This window comes from Eucyclogobius newberryi, unplaced genomic scaffold (genome assembly GCF_026437365.1).
Source record: "Eucyclogobius newberryi isolate DKJ021-1_F unplaced genomic scaffold, fEucNew1.0.hap1 SCAF_8, whole genome shotgun sequence".
In the NCBI taxonomy this organism is placed as follows: domain Eukaryota; kingdom Metazoa; phylum Chordata; class Actinopteri; order Gobiiformes; family Gobiidae; genus Eucyclogobius; species Eucyclogobius newberryi.
Window position 1 is genome coordinate 17,069,472 of NW_027316500.1, and position 22,394 is coordinate 17,091,865.

At 40.5% G+C, this 22,394-nt stretch overlaps 3 protein-coding genes across 4 annotated transcripts; 1 reads left to right on the forward strand and 2 right to left on the reverse strand.

The window, feature by feature from the left end:
• Nucleotides 1-776: 776 nt before the first annotated feature.
• LOC140350966 (elongation factor 1-alpha 1-like) lies at nucleotides 777-3,562 on the reverse strand. The gene is made up of 7 exons (XM_072436578.1): nucleotides 3,397-3,562; nucleotides 3,144-3,323; nucleotides 2,770-3,066; nucleotides 2,026-2,176; nucleotides 1,694-1,950; nucleotides 1,348-1,582; nucleotides 777-1,140 (listed from the first exon to the last, which is right to left on the reverse strand). Exons 1-7 carry the CDS (start codon nucleotides 3,538-3,540, stop codon nucleotides 1,016-1,018), a joined length of 1,389 nt encoding a protein of 462 aa, XP_072292679.1. The 5' UTR covers nucleotides 3,541-3,562; the 3' UTR covers nucleotides 777-1,015.
• Nucleotides 3,563-6,897: 3,335 nt separating this feature from the next.
• Nucleotides 6,898-11,998, reverse strand: slc17a5 (solute carrier family 17 member 5). Its single transcript, XM_072437067.1, has 11 exons — nucleotides 11,860-11,998; nucleotides 10,950-11,143; nucleotides 9,853-10,086; nucleotides 9,695-9,782; nucleotides 9,540-9,626; nucleotides 9,325-9,443; nucleotides 8,961-9,122; nucleotides 8,562-8,694; nucleotides 7,976-8,123; nucleotides 7,801-7,891; nucleotides 6,898-7,567 (listed from the first exon to the last, which is right to left on the reverse strand). The coding sequence occupies exons 1-11, from the start codon at nucleotides 11,942-11,944 to the stop codon at nucleotides 7,430-7,432; spliced, it is 1,479 nt and encodes a 492-aa protein (XP_072293168.1). The 5' UTR covers nucleotides 11,945-11,998; the 3' UTR covers nucleotides 6,898-7,429.
• A 1,593-nt stretch (nucleotides 11,999-13,591) lies between these two features.
• On the forward strand, nucleotides 13,592-22,204 carry arhgef33 (Rho guanine nucleotide exchange factor (GEF) 33). 2 transcript variants are annotated; one of them, XM_072437459.1, is made up of 17 exons: nucleotides 13,592-13,809; nucleotides 14,533-14,585; nucleotides 15,441-15,605; nucleotides 15,943-16,064; nucleotides 16,306-16,454; nucleotides 16,529-16,624; nucleotides 16,693-16,819; nucleotides 17,295-17,427; nucleotides 17,929-18,033; nucleotides 18,122-18,214; nucleotides 18,737-18,885; nucleotides 18,975-19,067; nucleotides 19,153-19,316; nucleotides 19,850-20,340; nucleotides 21,239-21,463; nucleotides 21,534-21,670; nucleotides 21,747-22,204. In XM_072437459.1, the coding sequence occupies exons 1-17, from the start codon at nucleotides 13,752-13,754 to the stop codon at nucleotides 21,850-21,852; spliced, it is 2,466 nt and encodes an 821-aa protein (XP_072293560.1). In that variant the 5' UTR covers nucleotides 13,592-13,751; the 3' UTR covers nucleotides 21,853-22,204. The 2 variants fall into 2 exon arrangements, with proteins under 2 accessions (XP_072293560.1, XP_072293561.1); XM_072437460.1 differs by having other exon boundaries at nucleotides 19,928-20,340; nucleotides 21,747-22,203.
• The last annotated feature ends 190 nt before the right edge of the window (nucleotides 22,205-22,394 follow it).

Consider the following 22,394-nt stretch of genomic DNA (forward strand, 5'->3'; position numbering starts at 1 on the left):
TTTCTTTACATCGTCAAGAAGTTTCTTCTTTCGTTTTTCGGCACCAGGAGATATATTCTTCTGGACATGAGGACCACGTTGTGTTGTGTTTATGTTTTGCTCTCGAGCTCCTCGCGCACAATGAAGTTGCCCAATCAGGGCAGGTTTGGTGTCTTGGTTGCCAGATTGTCATTACAAATAAATGCGGTTTGTGCGGTTATATGTTACCGCTGTGTGCGCTGCCGCGCCAGCAGCGCTACTACACTAGTGGCGCACGCTGCGCTTGCACTTCGCATAAGACGGGTTGCCAGATTGGGGGCCCTATTAACGCCTCGGGGCCCTACGCGGCTGCTTAGTTCGCTTATAGGCTGGGCCGGCCCTGGTACCACACCCATTAAAGGTGCAATGGACGATTTTTCGGCGATTTGAGAATGCAAGCGGAAGTGCGCATGCGCACTCCCCCGTGCGGACTGATACAACACACACGTGCGTTTGTTTATTAGCGCGATGGAGCGCATCGCACGTCTCGTCCACTTCTGAATCAGCTCGGACTGTCTTTCTCCGTCTTCAGTTTGCCCCGTACACTGAGGGAACTATATTATGATAGATCAATGCGCTTAGACACGCGGAAATGTGGGACGATCCACACGCGGCTGCAGGTGAGGTGTGTTTTATGATTGATACGTGGCAGGACTAATCGGCAGTCCACGCCACGAGGAAATAAGACTCAGATTTATGCCAAAAAAATCGTCCATTCAACCTTTAAATAAAGAGTAATGCCTAAAGAGGTTGCACGGTAAGGTATTGCCATGAATCAAGACACTTTCTTCAGCACTGGTGTTACATTGAATGGTATATTTTTAAACATTGCAATAGTCCAGTACCAGTAGTCTTGTTTGTTTTTTCTTTCAGATGCTTTTTCGATGCATTGTTGTAAGCCAGTCCTTGTTTACTGGGTTGAAATGACCAGTTGTTGATGTAGGAGCGGGGCTGTCCTTCCTCGGGAGGCCTTTAGGCCGGCAGACAAGCACAACATTCATTTGTTCTTCTGGGCCTTCTGGGCAGACTTGGTGACTTTACCAGTGGTGGAAATCTTCTTCTCCACTCCTTTGATCACACCAACTGCTACAGTCTGACGCATGTCACGCACAGCAAAGCGACCTTCAAGCGGAGAAGACGTAATAACATTCTTACAATTCTGATAAAAGTGCAAATATAAATAAAAAATTGAATTTAAATCAAACATGGCCCACTGCCCAGTTGGAAACAGAATACACAATATACTTTACATTGTCTTATAATTGCCAATATAATCAGGTTTGAAAGTTGAGTAATAATAGATTCTCGACACATTTTCACAGCACTCACCGAGTGGAGGGTACTCAGAGAAGCTCTCAACACACATGGGTTTCCCAGGAATCATATCCACAATGGCCGCGTCTCCACACTTGAGAGATTTCGGATTGTCTTCCAACTTCTTTCCAGAACGACGATCAATCTTTTCTTTTAGCTCCGCGAACTTGCAGGCAATGTGTGCAGTGTGGCAGTCCAGCACTGGAGCATAACCAGCACTGATCTGACCAGGGTGATTCAGAATGATCACCTGCAGAGTATACAGGCTACAATTACAAAGGCTGACGATACATCAAGTACAGACAATTCATTCCATATCTATTTAAACTTGCTTTAATTAGAATAGTTTAATTATTTGTACCTGGGCAGTAAAGTTGGCCGCTTCCTGGGGTGGGTCATTCCTACTATCCCCGGCCACGTTGCCACGCCGAATGTCTTTCACTGACACGTTCTTGACATTGAATCCAACATTGTCTCCAGGAAGTGCTTCAGGCATCGCCTCATGGTGCATCTCCACGGATTTGACCTCCGTGGTTATATTGACTGGGGCAAAGGTCACCACCATCCCGGGCTTTAAGATGCCTGTCTCCACGCGGCCCACCGGCACAGTTCCAATACCTGTAGCAATATACATCAATTGTAACAAGCTAATTGCTCCTAACGTCTAAGAGCTGTTAAAGTAGAATACTGCACCTCCTATTTTGTAGACATCTTGCAAAGGAAGACGTAAGGGTTTGTTTGTTGGACGTGTTGGGGGCTGAATGGCATCCAAAGCCTCCAAAAGTGTGGTCCCAGATGTACTGCTTTCTTTCCTATTGATCTTCCAGCCTTTAAACCATGTCATCTAAAACATGCACAATACATTCATTGATAGTAGTGGAGCGCTACACTGGGTCATCAAATATGTTTAAAGGGATGTCCCTTCTGTAATAAAGGATGTTTAACTTTCCAGTCAGAGTGCTTAAGTGTTTATTTTACCATTATTATTAGTATTTATCTTGTCTTACGCTAGCTGTTTTTATTTATTTTTTATTTTATCTTTATTTATTTTTCTCCTCCATTCCTTATTAGGCAATGAGAGGTTTTGTCTGTAGGAGTTTTTGTTTCAAAGAGTTTTGTTTATAAGAGTTCTTCTATTAAGAGTGTTTTTTAAACTTCCTATAAGTTATCTTATGAAATTGCCCCATGTGTGGACAATAAAAGAATATCTTATCTTATCTTAACTTCTCAAACCTAATAGTTATAAGATGATCTTTCTATACACTTAGTACATTTTAGTATGAAATTCACTCATCTATTGACTTCAGACATTGAATACTGCACAATAAATGAAGTAAAGTGTCATGTTGCACAGCCTAGTTTAAGGACAGTCAAAGTAGTAGTCAAATTGATGTTGTTTTGCGTCAAAGTATTTGCATTTCCCCTGTGCTTACTTACATTGGGGCTGGGTTCCAGCATATTGTCTCCATTCCAGCCCGAAATGGGAACAAAAGCAACAGTGTCTGGATTAAAGCCAATCTTTTTGATGTAGGTGCTCACTTCCTTCACTATTTCTTCATAGCGTTTCTGGCTGTAGTTCGGTTCAGTGGAGTCCATTTTGTTAACACCCACAATGAGCTGCTTCACACCCAGAGTATAGGCCAAAAGCGCATGCTCTCGAGTCTGTCCGTTCTTGGAGATTCCTGCTTCAAACTCTCCCACACCTGCTGCCACGATCAACACTGCACAATCTGCCTACATGTGCAAAAAAAGCCATTGGTTAATTGGACATTTCCTCACTTTTAACCTCACTAATTGAAAGCCAAGATTACCTGGGATGTGCCAGTGATCATATTCTTGATAAAGTCCCTGTGTCCAGGGGCATCAATAATGGTAACGTAGTATTTGCTGGTTTCAAATTTCCACAGTGAGATGTCGATTGTGATGCCACGCTCCCTTTCTGTTTTCAGCTTGTCCAGAACCCAGGCATACTTGAATGAACCCTTTCCCATCTGAGAAGTAAACGTGAGATTTAATCATTTGGGTTATTTTGGTATGGTTTATATTAGGGCAATACCTACTTACTTCTGCGGCTTCCTTTTCAAATTTTTCAATTGTTCTCTTATCAATGCCTCCACATTTGTATATAAGGTGTCCTGTGGTGGTGGACTTTCCAGAGTCCACATGGCCAATCACGACAATGTTGATGTGGAGCTTCTCCTTTCCCATGGTGGCTGAAGACTGTCTTGATCTGCGGATTAATAAATCATATATTAGGACACAAAATGAGAATTGCCGGTACTTACATTTATCTCCTTGGAGACTTAAAAAAAATGCAGATAAGTTCGAGGTTATTTTTTGAGGTAACTGTTATTGTAATACAATTCAGTATTTGACACAACGGCCCTATAATGTTAAATCATTGCTCTTTATCTGAAAGTTCCAATAAAAGTCTAATGGGCAAACAGTTGCAAGAAGAAGTATTTGGACCCTTGTTTTTGTGTATTTATTTTATTGCACTAAAATCTTTCTGATTATCAAACCAATTTTAATATCACACAACTACTGACACCAAATGATTGTGATAACTGGCTTCTGTCATCTGTTAAGTTATTTTGGGCCACTTTTTTCCAGTTGTTTTGGAGTGTCAAACCACAGCGTCTGATGCAGCAGTGTAGTTGGCAAGCTCTTTCACCTGGTGGTCTCTAAAAACTGAGCTTAATCATCCAGCTAAATCCATTCCTCTCTAACCCCTTATAATTATAATAATTAAAAACTTTATAACTGCATTTTATGTTGTTTTGTCTTTGTGAAACATTAATATTGGTTTGATCTGAAACAGTGTGCGAAATATATGACAAATCCTCAAGTATGCACCACTACTGACAAATGACATTGTTTAACTTTAACAAACAAAATCTGCCATTTTGTGTGTGTGTGTGTGTGTGTGTGTGTGTATTGTACAGTATTTGTCGTTCTGCAGCCATGTGCACGTGCACGTTACCATGGTCACCCCCAAACATAATAACACAATATATAGAAATACTGCGTGTTTAGTGTGTAGCCAGGTCCCGGAGCCAGGTAATGTCAGGTGTGGTCACCAGAGCCCAGTGTAACATGAGTCCCACAGGATCCTCTGCGCAGGGAGCACAGCGGTGCGCACTAGACTTCATCCTTCTTGAGCTCATGGAACACTTGACGTGATGGCGCAGTAGAGCTACCTCACACTTTTAAAACCCTTTAAAACCCTTTAAAACCAACCAAATATGTCGACATGTGAAAACGCAAACCCCCCTGTTCATTTTTTGCGTCTCTGTCAGATGTAGGACTCTTGCATCTTGCAGTGAAACGCCGCTGCACAGCCCCGTTATGAAGCCTGATAAAGAGTCACAATAGAGTCATGACTGTGTCGTACCTGTGATGCGGCTGCTGGCGGCTCGTCTGCAGGAGACGCGCAGAGCGCAGCGGATCCGGTTATAAAGAGCACAAAACAGGCGGGACGTCGGGCATGTTACGTAATCATGGTTCTCTCTTTGCAGCATCACGAGAGACAAGTGCATCAGTTCGTGGCACTTGTCAGAGAAATGTTCAAATGTGTGTGACCTTTGTAACAGGCGCGATAGTTTAGGTTTTATCATTTTGTTGTTTGTTTTTGTTTATAGCTCAGCCACATTTCCAGTCAGGGTTCAGAGCCCACCACAGCTCTGAAACTGCACTAAGTCACAAATGATTAGTTATTAGCTGTTGACGATGGACTGGTCTAAATCCAGGTTCTGTTGGACCTCAGTGCAGCGTTTGACACCATCGACCACAACATTCTACTGCAGAGGTTAGAATGTGATGGCGGTGTCGGATGCACTGCCCTCAGCCGCTTTAAATCATATTTAATGGATTGATACTAGTTTGTTAATGTAAACCAGAGCTCCTCACCTTGTTCTAAAGTAACCTATGGTGTGCCTCAGGGATCAGTACTTGGTCCAATTCTGTTTACTCTTTACATGCTGCCGTTAGAAAAATCAGAAAGCATAGCATTAACTTCCACAGCTATGCAGATGACACTCAGCTGTATTTATCAAAGAAACCCGATCAGAGCGATCTAATAGACAGACTTAGTACTTGTGTGAAGGATATAAAAATCTGGATGACACTTCATTATCTGCTTCTTAACTCAAGTCAGTGTAGCCTCCAGTTCTACTGTAAGAAACCTTGGAGTCTTATTGGATCAGGAGCTCTCACTTTAAGCGCATATATTTCCAGCAGCCTATTTCCATCCGTGCCATTTCGCCAAAATCACTAGATTAGACTACTGTAACTCCTCGCAGCGTGTCCTAAAAGCTCCATCAAAGCTTACAACTAGTTAAAAATGCAGCAGCAACATCACTAACAGGAACTAAAAGAAGAGCGCATCCTGGCCCCATCCAACCTCAAATACGCTATAGTGCCATATCATCCAAACAGAGCTCTTCGCTCTCAAAATGCTGGTCTTCTGGTGGTCCCAAGAGTCTCTAAAAGCAGTAAGAGGTAGAGCGTTTAGCTACCAAGCTCCTGTGTTATGGAATTAGCTCCGGGTCCATGTTAAAGACGCTGACAGTCTCTTCATTTAAGACCAGGCTTAAAACGTTCCTCTTTGAAATCAGGTCAGGCCATTTAGGAACAGAAATTAAAAAACCTAGTTTCAGAAATGAAAAAAGCTAGTTTCTACGCTGCCCTAGGAGCAACTATGATGGGGGAAGTATGGCAGCTTGAGCTCTATCCTCTGCTTCTGATTACTTATTCTATCAAACAATATTTCATATTTAATTTGCGATCTGTTTATTGCTTTTCCTTCTTCTCCCACTTCCCCATCGGGAGTGGAACAGGCACATCAATGACCTCTGGACCCAGTTGATCCTCGAGTCCCTGGAGAGACAGTCTCTTCTTCATATGGACGGTTCTTCATCTGCCTGGAAGAACTGGTTCTCCTCCTCAGTGGTTCCAGTTCCACCGTCTATCTCACGTCCGTCTGTCGGTCTGAGGGAGTCGGATCTCTCCTTCACTGTGGAACTCCTCCAGGTTTATACTTTTTCCCAAAGAGGTTTTTCCTGGCCGAGAAGGAGGGTCTAAGGACAGGGGAGCTTTGGACATTCGTCTGTGGACACGGGAAACTGGGCATTGCCAAGTCCCTATGAACATTGTTTAATCTGTTTCTCACTGTCGCCCTCCGAGACAACTACTGTTGTGATTTTGGGCATTACAAAGATAAATAGAATTGAATTTCCAATGGGCCCATCTCCAAATTGCTTTGTGATATGGTTATGGTATTTAGTTTACAGACACACTTGTGTGCAAAGTGATAAAGTCTTTAAATAATTACATGAGGATTTCAAGTTATTTTAAAAGAAGAACAAATGCACACAAAACTTTAAATTTCCCTTTAAATCACTTTTAAGACAATGAAACATAAGTTAAAACCATAAAATCACTAATGTGAACAAAAATAAAGTAATTTCATTTAAAAAAAAAATGTAAATGGCATAACTAGACATTCAAGTCAAGGCACAATTATAAATGCCATCCATGGAATTATAGAATAGAAAATTACACTCAAAATGCACACAAATTGGTACAATATTAAGAGTGTCTAATATAAAAAAACAAAGCTAAATTAAAATGATCCCAACTGTACAAGTGGGAAAATAAACTTAACAGTTATCCATGATTCCAGAGAATTGACACAAGGGGCAAAATCCTGTGAGAAAGCTCTTAGTCACAGACTCAACTGAATGTCTCCTTTGATTTGGTTCCCTTTTTGTAGTGCTAAACATGAAATACACAAATAAAACATACAAATATCAAAAAACAAGTACAAGTGCAGAATACCCTTATTACCCTACAAGTAATAACGATAAATCAATTATTGTAAGGCTTTACCCTAAGTATTTGTGCGTACAGTAAAGCGTGAAGTACGTAAACGCTTTAAAAATGGCAACTTTAAAGTAGCTTATTACCTTCTCATCCTTATTGCAGGAAACTGGGATATTTGCAGTAACAAACTCATCTGTTGTTTACTCTTCAGAGCTTTGAAATATAAAATGCCATTAGTCCGGACTCCGGTCTTCAATTAAGACCATTTTTTGCCTCAATCTCCGTGGTTAAATGTTGTCTTAACGGCCCAGGGCTGAACAGATCCTTGGCCCAATGCTGTGTAAATTATTGCTCCAAACAGGTTTATGGCAGCAGCGATGTAGAAAACAGTCTGCCATTCCTCCATGGTGTTCTGAAAAACATCACATACACATCAATTCAAATGCAATACTGCTGTGTCCAGTGCCTAAAACAATACATACACTAACCACAAGAGGGCACCACAACTCTAAATATAAGCATGTGTTGTTCACGATGTACAAAGTCAAGAGTCTGGCTTTCACAGAAGTAAAGTATTTTGTTATTATTTTTTTAAATGGAAAAGCAACTATTCAAAGTAATAAGTATAAATTGTAGATTTCTTACATTTGCAGTTAGTGATCTTGCAATAACTGGTCCAACCATTCCAGGAATAGTAGCAAAAGTGTTTGTGATTCCAAGAAGAATTCCAGCAAAACTGCAGAGTAAAAATAAAAATGTGAACGAGTGAGTTAACAGCAAATTCCTAATCAAGTTTGTTAGTGTGAACAGAGCCTCTTACGATGGAGCAATGTCCAGGTGGTTGATATTGAAGCCAGACGCACACACTCCGCCCAATGAAGATGAGATGGTCAGAAAAGTCAGCGCTAATGTATAGTTACACCCTGTATATCCTGCTGCCACCAAGAAGATGGCCGGGCCAACCATGCCTAAAGCAAAAGGTAACAAGTGGAAAACAGTCAAATAAAGGTTGCATAAATCACCTAAACTAAACAATACAAAACACAATCATTTTCAGCAATGTTTTTTTTATAATGCAATAAATGTACACAATATAAATAATTCTCCAAATGCATATAGTGGAGGGCCGTGTTTAATAATCTTCAACTGTGCCAGCGTTACAATTTCTCCATTTCAGAGTAAAATCTATATTTGCACCATCAGCATCTCATTGAAAATTATTTTCTGAAATGGAAATATGCCATAAGCTATAATTGTCAGTCAGTCAAAATGCTATGGGGGAACATAACTTTAACATAACAATACAAGCATAGTTGAAACATTTTAAAGTAATGCCAGACTGTACCGAGACACACAATAGAAAAGTGTCAGTTCCATAAGGTGTTCTGTGACGGACATTCACTTACCCACAAGTGAAAAAGCTTTCCGGACCTTGACAGTGTCACAGTGGCGTGTTTCTCTCAGGTAATCAGCAAGCTGCCCACTGAGCACGGCTAACATGGCACAGCCGATGTAAGGAAAAGCCGACAGAAACCCGTTCTTAAAGGGACATAAACACGTTTAGCTCTTACCTTCTGAGAAACTGAATATATTGTGCAAATGTTTCAGTAGAGAAATACAGTATGGGCCAAATGCAAGATAAAACTTGACACAATGCAAGAAATGATTATAATAATTTCAGTAGATTGGATTAGACAATGAGTTTGGAGCCACATTTTTACTAAAGCAATCTAGGACATTTCATACGTAGTGCTTATGCTTATACAAATCATTCTTAAAAACATGCACGGCTTTTGCACACTTACTTCTTTAATACTAAATCCTAGAACATCTTTCATGTATGTTGGCAGCAGAGTGAGGAGAGTGTAAAAAGTCCAGTTGTAGGAAAAGTGAGCCACCACAATGGCCAAGAGTGGCACTGATGTCACAATGGATCTCCAGGGAATGTGGTCTGTGGAGGTGGACAACTTTGCAAAACAACAATGACACGACATTACCGAGCGGTTTATGATCAAGCTGAACACACACTCCCTGCTTTACTGTGTCATGTTTGCCACAGTAATGTTGTAAACACTGGATGAGCAAATAGGATTATAAATGTTACTTGGTTGCGTAACATTGCAATCATTGTGTAGTCCGTGAGCGTAGGATTTACGATTTAAGGTTTACCTCATTCTTGAGTGAGGAGTTGATATACAGTCTCTCTTGCTCTGAAATCCTTGGATGATCATTTGGACTATTAGAAACAAGTAACGCCCACAAGACAAACCACAACAGCCCAACAGCCCCTGCACACAAAGCATCATTAGCACATGTCACAGAGGCGCTTCTTATCGATGCACATATGTTCATCTATACGTCAATAATGTCCTGTTGCAACTTACCAAACAAATAGAAGACATAGGTCCAGTCCAAGTAAAAGCAGATTTCCCCAGAAAGTGGAAGAGCTATAACCGTTCCAAGTTGGGCTCCTGCAAAAAAAACAGAAGTCGATGTTTTGTGATCAAACGTATCGCTAACTAATATTTCAATACCTTACCTATATATGAAATGGTGAGCAGCCGACTTCGCTCCATAGGTGGGGCCCATGCTGCCCACATTGTGTACATCGCTGGAAAAGTCACTCCCTGGGAACCGCAACACAACATCACACAACAACGTTCAGCTTTTCATAAACGCATTGCAAATATTTCGTACCTCTCCCACTCCCTCTAAAACTCTGACAGCAATGAGGTAGCCCGCGCCCCAGTCCGCAGCTGCAGGTGTGAGCATTGTGAAGAGGACTGTTCCCAAAACGCCAAAGCCCAAGAGCCACTTGGGGCCGAGGCGTCCCGCGAGGTATCCGCCCGGGATCTGGGTCAGGATGTAGCCATAAAAGAAGGAACCGAGGATCCAGCCCTGAGTTTCAGAGTCCCAGTCATACACACTGGCCTGAAAGACACAAGTATAGAGAACGCAGTTTGGTATTACATGTTTATAAGGAGAACAAAGATTCCATATTGTGGTCCCCAAAGTATCTAAAGGACTGCGTTTCCAGGTCTCGGAAATATTTATTTGGTCCAAAAAATATTCATTGTGAAGTTTTGAGTAGCTTCTGGATTAGAAAAAAATGTAAATAACTGTTCTCGGAGTACAAGGCGGAACAATTTGGGAAAAATAATTAATTAATGGATGAATGGAACCAATTGTGATTTTCTGAAGTATTGCATATGTAATTGTATTTGTGGCTTAGATTTAATTAATGGGATTGTTTTTCAAAGTTGACATTTTAGTTAGTTAGTTCGTTTGTTTATTTGCCATTTGCAGTTTAAAAAACACATTTAAAAACATGTGGAAAACAGCTCCGAGTTCATAGTAAAACACGTCCAGAAGAATTGACAAAAATACTAAATAAATATGAACTGACAAACTACAAGAATGCCATGCATTTCAGAACATCAGCTCTAAACTTCAGGGTTTGCAGTTTTTATGCAGACTAAGATGTGTTCTTATTTGTGGATGAAATGATGGTACTTCAAAAATTGCAGCCTTTGCGATTTCCTAATTGAAATATTGATTAAAGTGGGATTAATGTTGCAGCTCTACTGAGCTCCCCTGCAACTTGGTGGGTGAGGTACTCTTTATATAAAGGCCAATTAGTCATAGGGTCAGCGATTCCCAACCAGGGGTACGCAGCACTTCCCAGGAGGCACTTGGAATGATTTCAAACGTTAAAAGACCGTGAAATAAATCGTATTGAACACACAAAATAATTGTTATTATTTCTTAATATTTATTTGTGGTTGAACTCTTACCGTGTGATTGCGTTTGGGCCTTGGGGGGTCAGAGTGTGCGGGACACACAGAGCTGGAGTTGGTGCTGTGGTGGTTGGTGTTGTTGAGCATGTCCACCATCGCCACGCTCAGGTTCACGCGTAAAGAGTAAACCACAAAAAAGCCAAAGGAGGAGAGCAGTGCCAGACCATAGCGGGCTGAGCAGCACGCTGGAGCTACAGGCAAAGCACAAAAAGATACACTTCAGGTCCTTCACTTCAACAGTGTAGAAGAGTTCAATGGCAAAAACAGATTTTGTAATCATCTTCCATAGATATTATTACTGAAAATAATATCGAGTGTTTTTTTGATAAAGATGGAATCATATTTTGACGGTAGTAAAAAGGCCTTTGAAAAGATTGCTAAACCGGCTTAACTGCAACGCTGATGATGACTGATGATTAGAAGAGAAACCTCCAGTCACTTTCTAAAAACCTTCAAATCAAGTTAGAAATCTGGGGGCCTCAACTCTATCTACTCTAGCAATGTTCAAATCTAAGCATATGAATGGAAGGATTCTATTTACACTCTTCTCTTTTATGTTTTAAACTGTTTTGCGATTTCTCTCATGTCTTTGGGATTTTAATGCATTTTTCCTGTTGTGTGCAGCACTTTGAATTGTCTTGTGTACGAATTGTGCTCAACAAATAAACTTGCCTTGCCTTTAAAAAGCACACTTTGGGGTACTTAACGTGACATATGGCAAGCTCTGGAGTTTATGCCACCGGTCAAAATAAACAATTTTTTGTAAAATCCAACTTTTCTGAAGAACTATAAACTGAGTACGCTTTTGCCATGGACTCTTTAAATCAATACAATTATTAACGTTACTTTACAGAGACATAATATATAATAAAGCACAGTTGGGAAGAGCATAGAACACCTGCTTTACCTCTTTGCACATGTATGTCTTTGTCTCGGTGGAGCAGCGGCTTCTCCTGCTCGTCTCCCTCTTCATCCGACACGTACGGCTCCATTTGGGCGTCTTAAAAAGCTTTTCTCACCACATTACTGGCCTCAAACTAAGTGAAAAGCCTCCAGTGAAAACAGTCTGTCAGCAGGAGTCAAACAGGAAGTGGACTGGTCACATGACAAAGCCAGTGTCACGTGGGCGCGGGACGAGCTCGGTGCCAGCTCTTGAGTTTACTCAGCTCATTTATTTTGAAGTCGCGTTATTAACATTTAAGGCTGATGTATTACCAAGTAAATAAAGTTAAGTGGATATAAGATTAAATAAGATTAGGTGAGGACCTTATTTTAATACAATAGAGCTAGGCTACCGAAGATTTTTGGACATTTTGGATTAGTTATCATAAATATGAAAATAATAATAATGTATTAATATGTTTTCAAGTTATGAATCATATTTATGATATGAAGTATTTTGTAAAAAAAGGGCCGCATTTTGAAACTTATACGGAGCAGAGGGCCACAGACAAGCCCACAATGAAGTGAACCGTTCGAAACTTTGCATTTGACATAGATTTGATGCCTCCACACCTTTAATAGGTTGTTTGGTTCTACTTAACAGGGAGGCCGAGGGCCAACAAAAATTGTTCTGAGGGCCGCATTTGGCCCCCGGGCCACAGTTTGGACAGCCCTGTTGTATAACATAGGCTCATTTTACTTTTTACTAGTTTGACTCAATCCTGCTGAATCCAAGGGGCCCCATGGTAACATCCTGCTTCAGAAGAAACTGATTCTGTCAGCAAAAATCTTTATCAAGATGATAACCATTTACCAGAAAAGTTTTGTTCTCCTAAAGTGTGTAAATACTTTTATTTATTTTTATTTTAAAATCTAATTTTTTTGTTTTTTTTAAACCTAAAAGTCCCTTAGGTTAGGTACTTTTACAATTTATCTGTACTTTTACAAGTAGAAATTAAGTAGCCTACTATATTAGTATTACCAGTAGTATACAAATCTTGTAGCCTCTATGCATAGAGTTATGTTCTTTATTCTTTAATTCTTTCTGTAACTCTGCTGCTGTGAAGAGGCATCTCACCAAAGCTCAGAGAATCCATTCTTCTGTCGTGATTCTCAGACTGTAATTACATTAGTCTCAGATAAACCTCAAACAACAACTTTGTCATTATTTCTTTTATTACTTTGTGAATAATGTCATTGAATTCTAATGTCTAATTGTAAAAGTGACATTTCACTTTGTTTTAAAGAAGACACACATCATGATTAGAGCAGATGATGCAACCTTTGATGACTCAAGTCTGGGAGCTGCGCCGATAATAGCTTGACCCTTGGCTTCCTGTTCACCAAAAACAAACAAGTCAAGTCACTAAATCATAAGATAAAACATGACGAGAAATGTTTTTTATTGTTTTTATTTGACACATGTTCACTGAATTAACTGAAAGGTCCGTTTAGTTTCAGTTTTATTAAGAATATATTTCCAGTTGCAGACCTGTCTTGTTATCCGAGTTTGGGACCAGCACAAAAGCTCTGGGTCCTTTTGTGGCCAATCATATACCTATCTAACATGTTTTCTGATTGCTCGAGTTTATCATTCACGTTTACATGTTGAACCATCTGCTCTGGGTTGAACAAATGTATCCTCGTTTTGCCCTATCACCTTTTGATCCAGCCTCTGTGTCTCTGTGCAGTGAGAACAAGGGCCTGTTTGTGGAAAAGAGAAATCACAGGACTCACATGTTTGAGCGCAGAGAAAGTGAGCGATCCGTGCAAAAGAGAGCAGGGATCAGAAGGAAGAGGACAGCTCAGCACATCAATAAGTGAAACTGGATAAAGGAGCTTAAGGACTCAACGAACATGGAAGATGGCAAAGCACAAAGATGTACAGAAGATGAGGCAGAGATGGGGCAAGAAGGTAATGTCTTCTAAAAAAACTAAACTAAACTTAACTAAAACTTTCAAAACAATTAGGACTCATTTAAACTTCAGCAACATGCAAACACTCAATGTATGACGGCTGTTTCTGAAAGTCTTCCTAGATTCTAACACTATTTCATATCTTAACTCGTGACAACACGTATCTTTGCAGGTTAGTTCATAAATAATCCCCATAAAAACATATTTGTTCTTTAACATGTTGATAAGTCAAAAGAGTTGATAAGTAAAATATACATTTTGTTATATAATGTTTAATAAAACATAAATGTTTAATAATATAACATTCCAATAGTACATTTTAACAACATTGTGTGTAAAGTTATGCTGGGTTGGGATAAATGTGACGAATGAGAAAATCCTCTTAAATTTGTCATGGAAGTTGGACAGACAAACCCTCTAGTCAGACGTCTACAGTGTGGGAGGGAGTTGTACATAATGCATAATAACATATGATAAGTGGACATTTGGGGTGACCCTGGGCCATGCTGACTGCACCATGACTTCTGACATTTAGTAAAACAAATAGCTGCTTTGTGCTGGTCCACACACACACACACACACACATACGCTGTACTTACTAAGCTGTTATGTGTTTTTAACTGGATCACTGAAACACGTACGACACTAGTACAGACTGCTTTTCACTCTCAAAAGAGTACTTTTTCTACTGTGACGTATGGTGTATGTGTTTGCTGAACAGAGCCAGAGGACTGTGAAGAGAATGAGCAGAATGGCAGTCTGGAGATTTCACAGGTAACATGATGTGCACAGTGTGAAAACATTAACCTATATCAATGGACATGTGTGGACAACAGACCTAAAAACATGGGTAGGATTCAGTGAGCGTCATCTTTGAGTTGGCATCTTTGGATAAATGATATAATGATTCCTGTAAATGCCATGTTATTCAGTCTTTGTGTAGTAGATGATTTATCATGGTTGATGGCAAAGGACATGATAATTACAATAGTGTAATTCAAAAGTGTCCCTGAATAATATGCCAGCATAGTTTACGGTACTTTTGAAAGTGAATATAGACTTTGTATTTTCTGTAAATTAAAGACAATTAAATTAAAGGTCACTTTTTAGCCAAAAAAAGCCTTTTTTTTTCAACTTGGGTGGTTTTATTGCACTAAAAATGTCTGTTTCCTACTTGTTTCCATGGAAATATTGCTCCTTCAGCTATAATATTCTACAGTATGGCAGAAAACGCGTCAAACTCCATGGAAAATGTTTGGTTTTAAGTTTTTATATCCGTGGAATACTCACATACATACTCTTTGCGGGCCATCAGGTGTGCCTTGGTGCAGTGCTGGCTGAACACAGATATAATCAGAAGTGGAAGAACAGGAGGCTCAGCACAGACTTCTTATTCAGTCAAATGCCTGATGCTTTTCACATGATCGAGAATGCAAGAGTTTTAAGAGGCGCAACTTCAGCCCATGTAATGTTCCCTGGAGCTGATTCACTTGATCCTCACAGAATAAATTCAATCAATAACAACTTTTAAAGATGTAAACCATATATTGTAGTACAGTATCTTTGTAGAATTTCCATAATTTCTGATGACTTTGTTAATCATACATATTGCTGGGTTCTGTATTCTAGCTGCAGGGCCTGGTGGTGCAGCTGCGCGACGGGCTCCATGCCGCCCTGACAGAGCTGTGTGAACTGCGTCAGAGGGACCACAGCCTGGAGGAGCAACTTCAGGCTCATCAGACTGATGTGGATGATAAGATAATGAGCCTGAAGAACTCCCTCAACACATTCAAGGTGACCTTTGTAAAGAGGCCTCTAACATAATTTAAAACATCTGACTTCAGCATAAAGTAATTATGTTTAGTGGACTCAACTGCACAGAATACAGTTTGAAACGTTTGCACCGCATATTTTACAAACTGTAGGTCTAATGAGTGATACGGCAAGGTTATACCAGATTTATACTTCAGTGTGTGAAAATGAAAGCACGTTTAATAGAACTAATAGGCCGTTAACAGCAGACGGTAGCAACCAGTGTGGAGTACGGTATGTGGTAATAACTAGAGCCCTCACATGCACTTGCACGATGATGTCTCTACAAGTTTAATATGATTGAACACTTCTTTTCTAGGAGGAGCTCAGCACCACTCTGTTCCATATTAAGGAGATGTCCAGCAGACAAAGGGAGATTCACAGGAGAATTGAACTACTGCAGTTAGAAAACACAAAAGATGCCATTTCTACTCCACACAGGTAATGCCAGAGCTTAGCATGGAGCATATGACCCTGTCAGACCAGTTATGATGGCTACATTTAGTTTCAGTATGGTTGCATAATGTTCTTCACGTGACTCTATCATTTAAAACTGCTGTTTGTTTAATGACGTATCTGAGCCCATGATTTGGCAGTTCTCACAAAAGCGCTTTTATACACTCTAAACTAATATGCATAAAATAACAAAGTTAATGCTCTGCTTTTATGGGATTTCCAAAAGCCGTAAGAACTCAAAGGCAGATGTTCTGGCAGCATCAGGGGAAGACCACATCTGTGTGCCCAGCCAATCAGATCTCAGCGTCATTCAGCACTATCTCTCCAGTCTTCCACATAATACATCTTCACCAAGGAGCAACACCTCCACACACAGTCAGTACATTTAATTACCAAATAAACAAAGTATGATTAGAAATAACTTTGTGTTTTGTATAATTGTGCTGAAGCGTCCACGTCGGAGCCAGAGCCCCAGCAGCAGAGGGCTCACGGCTGGGGAGAGAGAAAGAACAGCAGGGACGAGGGCGACAACACCAACAAGAACAGTGAGAATACAAGTATTTAAACTATCAATACAATACAAACAATTATGTTTACCCTTTTATGCTTTCAGATAAGAGGCAGAGAGCAGCTCTGGAGCTGCTGGAGTCAGAGAGAGTGTACGTCTCTCACCTGTCTCTCTTACTCAAGGCCAACATCTCATTCAATGGTTCAGACGCACTCACTACAAAGGACAAACGGTAACAACTTACTTTTGGATTTAGAGCTTTGAGAAAGTTTTTTAGATGTTGATATGGTTTGGTATAACTTTTACCTTCCTAACACTTGTAATTGTATTCTGTCAACTACTTTATTTTTGAATGGCTCTCATGATTTGCAATTGTGTGTGCCTATAACATAAATGTGGGCTATATACCAGCAGTTAAATAGTTTCATTTGAAAGCTTACAGTGAGTAGAGGACAGGAAATGACTAAATCAAATCAGGACAAGCCAAAAACACCAGCAAGACACAGCCTCTGCCCATTGATGCGTTCTACATAGTTGTCTAATGTAATAACCTCAGGACACATGTTGCCAATGAGGGGCCACCACCTAACGCAGTCAGAAAACATCAAATGTTTGCAGAAAGTTATTTGCTTTAACCACAAATACATACTTGTCATAAATCATGTGCAGAATGATCGACAGTCATTCAGATATTTTTCCTCCCACAGTTCATTCCCCAGCTCGCTGCGGTTTCTCATCCAGCAGCACCTGGAGCTCCTTCACACTTTACAGGAGCGAGTGCTCAAGTGCCAGTGGCAAGGCATCATGGGAGATGTTTTTATGAGGCTCACCAGCAAAGAGGTAAGACATTTCATCAAGCCAAATCATGCACGGTTAGTAAAATCATCCTCCAGCAAAGATAGTCCTGACTAAGACTTGCTCAAGATCTGACAAATGTTCTACAGGATAATAAAGTGCACTTTAAAGTGGACAAATGACCTCTGCACAGTCTGTTTGGTCTTGTGACTGGCTATAGTCTTTGGCTGGCATGACACGCAAATAAAAAAAAAATGTGCTGTAACTTTATTGTGCTGTGAAATAACAATGATCAAATCTGTTATTAGACATTTACAATAAACTAAGTATTGTTATTGTTCTCTTTTCCTCTTTTCCTGTACTGCAATGTGTTTCTGTCACGTAAGAGTGTCTGAGGCTAATAAGGGCTGATTATATTAAACCCAATGTGTGGATAAGTAGCTTCGAGTGACCCAGAGGAAATGCAGTAATTGGTCAGACACACCTGTTAACTTCATGTTGAGAAAAGTTTTTAAAGCTGTGTTTTGCTTTCTTTTTTGTTCATAGAGTGATTTCTTGGATGTCTATGTTTCGTACCTGAAAGAGCTCCCTGATTGTCTCACAGTCATCAGTATGGTGACCTCTGGATCGATAAAATCTTCTTTGCTCGAGGTAAAACATCAAAACACCACTAAACTTTCTTCTACTGCAAATGTCTATCCATGACATCTTTACATAGATTCATAAAGTTGTCTTCCAGAGTGACATTCTGGGGGATGAGTCCAAGCCGTCCCTGTACTCACTGCTGCTACAGCCAGTGCAGAGGATCCCGGAGTATCTGCTCCTGCTGCAGGTCAGAGTCACTCCAAACTGCATGAGAATGGGATTGTACTTAAATGTACACAATGTATATTTTCTGGTGAAGGCTGCTTGTCTCCATTGAGATGTTATTGCTCTGATTGGAATGTTTCACACTATGACATTAAACACTTGTCTATCACCATGGAGACACGCGGGTGACACAGGTAAAGTGGCTGACTACATTATTGCATGTTTTTCAAGGGACTGTTGCAAATCCTGGAATTGAATGTATGTTTTTTTTTTCAAACTTAAAAAGATCTTTCTTTGCAAGTGATGACAACATAACATTTATTACATCCAAAAGCAGAATATAATGTTAGACTGTCAGATGCAAAACAAAGTAAATAGCTTATTACACAGTTTATTTGCCAGGCGGTGTAAACTGGTAAAAAAAAAATCTAATTCGCAGTCTAATTTCTGCAATTTCTGGTAGCAGACCCTCCACCAGAAAAGTTGCATCTTTAAAGATAAATAAATACAATAACATTGATATGGTTCCGTCTTGTGTTTTCAGGGGCTGTTGAGGCAAACAGAGGCTGAACACCCAGACTATTTCTTGCTGCTTGTGTCCATACAGCAGTTCAGATCTTTTACTGCTCAGTTTCACCACCTGCTCCAGCACAACCAGGAACTACTGCTGCACAGCCGCAAGGAAATCAAAAGGTCTGAATACCAGTCTCCTGCCTAAACAGTCCTGCAATTTATCTATCTATATATTTGAAATCTCAACGTATTTTCTCACACTTACGTAGAACGTCTATGAAGCAGCTGCTAAAAACAGTGGAAAGTGGTGGTGTACAAACTAACACTATAGGTTCGCCCTATCCAGCCAGCAGTGCCGTGCTGTCAGTTGGCTATTTTATCTTTAAAAATAATGCAATGTAGATTTGATTGCCCATTTTATATTCATTCATATTTTTCATTTTGCAGGGAGCATGCCAAGCGTAACAAACAGCGTCTCCTGGAGCAGATGCAGTCCTGTCGTTTCCCAGACTGGGATCGGGATCTTGATCCTGACTGTTATGAGCCAGAGTGGGCCTCACAGCTGCCCTTTTTAAACTCTGAAATGGACTCAAGGATCCACAAAACACCAGGTCTGTGCTCACATTATGTTCAATAAAATGGGGACACATAACACTATTATGATTAAAGAAAGAGAATGAAAAGTCAAATGTCTCAGAAAATCCCATAGACTGCAAATATTTCTCAAAGGAGTATGGTTGAATTCTCGTAAAGATGCACTGTGTAACTGTCCATGTACATGCTGTTGCTTTACCTCAAATGTTTCACAGTATTGCATTAAGCATATCTATCTTGCATTTTTTCAATTACAGGTCACTGGAGATAGATCATTTTAATGCTACACTGTTGAACATGCCAGGTTAAGCAATAACATCCCCATGACAAGCAGGTGGCAGACCCTTACACCTTTATTGTAAGAATGTGCAAACTCCTGCAGGGAACTTAACACTGTTTAGGTAGTACTCTACTTTAGCCTCATAGTTTGAATGATGCAAAGTCGTTATAAGTTTAGTCTGTGTAAATCTTATAGTGTTTTTCACTTTCATTCACCTGTATATTTACTGATTATCTTATTAACTTATCATCTTTTATGTATCCCATGTAGGCAGTGACCAGACACACAGCAATGATAAAGGAACAGTTTATTCACCAGTGAACCAGTTAATCGACCTCTGGCTTTCAGGTCTGGGCAGTATCCCGGAGAGTGAGGCCTCCTGCCAGCACCGCGGGACCCCCCACCAGGGCACCGATGCTCTGGGGGAGTACCTGCTTCCTCCCGACCCGCCTGGGATGGAGAGCTTGTATGAGGAGGAGAGAAGCTTGCTGCACGATGTGTCCATGTTCGACCGCTGCTCCTCAGCCTCCTCAGACTCTTCCATTGACATCGCCTTTGTCAAGTGTCCCAAAGGCCCTTCTACTGCCCACCGCGCAGTAGCAGTGAACGTGCCGTCTCCACGTGACCTCTACGACAACGGAGTTGGCTCTGGACACGAATACAGAAAACTACTCAACAGAGGCTACGTGTCTCCAGATGAAGCCATTTTGATGCGTCGCAATCTGTCACGGCCTTTGCAGGGGAGCCAGAGGAAGAGCAAGGTGAGTTGAGATGTTGTAGGTGTTGGTTCATCTACACACAACTTGGGGTGCGTTCACAGTTGCACATATGAAAATTTAAAACAGACTACTTTAAGATAAGATGTTCCTTTATTGTCCAGAGCAACTTCAAATCTACTTCAAACCAGCTGAATCTCAACTTCAAATCAGCTGAATCCCCTTCAATCACGCATCATCATTTACCGTATAATCCACAATCTACTTTTGTAAAAACAATAACAAAATGTATTTATGTTGGCTATTATAATTATTTTATGGTACAATTGTGTAAACTTACAGCCATATTAAGCCAGATTGCTCTACCATTTCCATTTTCTGCTCATTAGTAAATACAAATCTGTTGCACAAACTCGGAAACATTATGGAGCGTGCTGCAGCTTAGAACAAAGTATTAGTGATAAATATCGGCAACATTTTCAATATCGGAAAACTCTTCAATATCCATCCATCCATCCATTTTCTACCGCTTGTTCCCTTTTGGGGTCGCGGGTGACTGGAGCCTATCCCAGTGACTTCGGGCCTTAGGCGGGGTACACCCTGGACAGTGGCCAACTTGTCGCAGGGCCAACACAGAGACATTGACATTACAGACAGTTCACTCTCACATTAGAGTTACCAATTTTTACCTAACACATGCATGTCTTTGGATGGTGGGAGGACGCCGGAGAACCCGGAGAGAACCCACGGTAACACGGGGAGAACATGCAAACTCCACCCAGAGAGATCATGTGATGTTGGTCTGGTCCGGGAATCGAACCCATGATCTCCTTCTTGGGAGGCAAGAGCGCTAACCGCCTTTGCCACCGTGCAATATCCCCAATACAAATATTGGAGCCGATATATCACCCATCTGTAATTTGAAATAATGTTTTCTTTGCAGTCCCTGAATGGGCTGCAGTTGGAGAACACTGTAAGTGGCATTGACAATGGCCATCTGTCGGACAACCTTCAGAGGGGGGGACTGGGCAGCCACGCCAAACTAGAACGCCAGAGCAGCAAAGGCAGCAAAGGTTGTCCTACTCCATCGCGCAAGGTCCCAACCCCACAGGTGACTAAAGTAGAAACTGACAAACCGAGTGACGATATGCACGGGCTGCCCAGCATTGTAAGTATTCATATCCAGCAGAAAACCTTAGTATTGGAGAAAGCACATTTAACCGTGTAAATCTTAACAGGACTCGGCTCTCCAGTCCTGGGGCGAAGACTTGAAGTGGAGAGGAGATGAGGGCAATCACACGCCTTTTAGTGAGAGAAGTCGGAAACAGGACAAAGGCGGCTTTAGGAGTTCATTCAAGAGACTCTTCAAGAAGAAGTAAGAGGTTCAAAAACTCAGTGGGTCAGTTTTGATAAAGCAGGAAGAAGCTAATGATCTGCTTTTGGTCGTATAGAAACAGTGATGAGAAGAAAGAGAAGACCTCTGACTGTCTACACGGGGAGCATGAGAAGCCCACTAAACTGGTGCACCTGGAGATCACCCGTGGGACTGCAGTTTAGTGATGACAGCCACATACTGTCCTGTGTAAATGCTTGAACAATCTCTTTTTTTTTAATACTTAATATTTCCAAGCTGTAAATTACTTAAACACTTAAATACTAGAATGTTTCTTTGGGCCTTGTTGGTTATTTTAAGCAGAATCTTCCAGACTTCCATACATTTAGTTTGGAACCAGCAACTGTTTCTACTTCTTTTCAAGGGTTTCAACTTCCTGTTTAGAGATTTATACACAGGGGATGAAAATCCAGCACAATCTAAATATGATCTCTTTTGAATGGGCAAAAGTCCTCAAATATCACCTATAAACAGGAGGCTGAAACACATGAATTATATGGTGATGGGACTAGATTTTCATCAGTCTGAAATTAATTAATATATAATATTATTTGCTGTTGTTGACATTGAAATGTATTTAGTCATTAGTACATTACTATGTTCTTGTAGTCATTATAAAATCTGTGCTTTAAAAAACAAAACAATTAAATCACTTACTTAATACACTTTTGACTAAATTGTGTACATTTTCTGCATAAAAAAAACA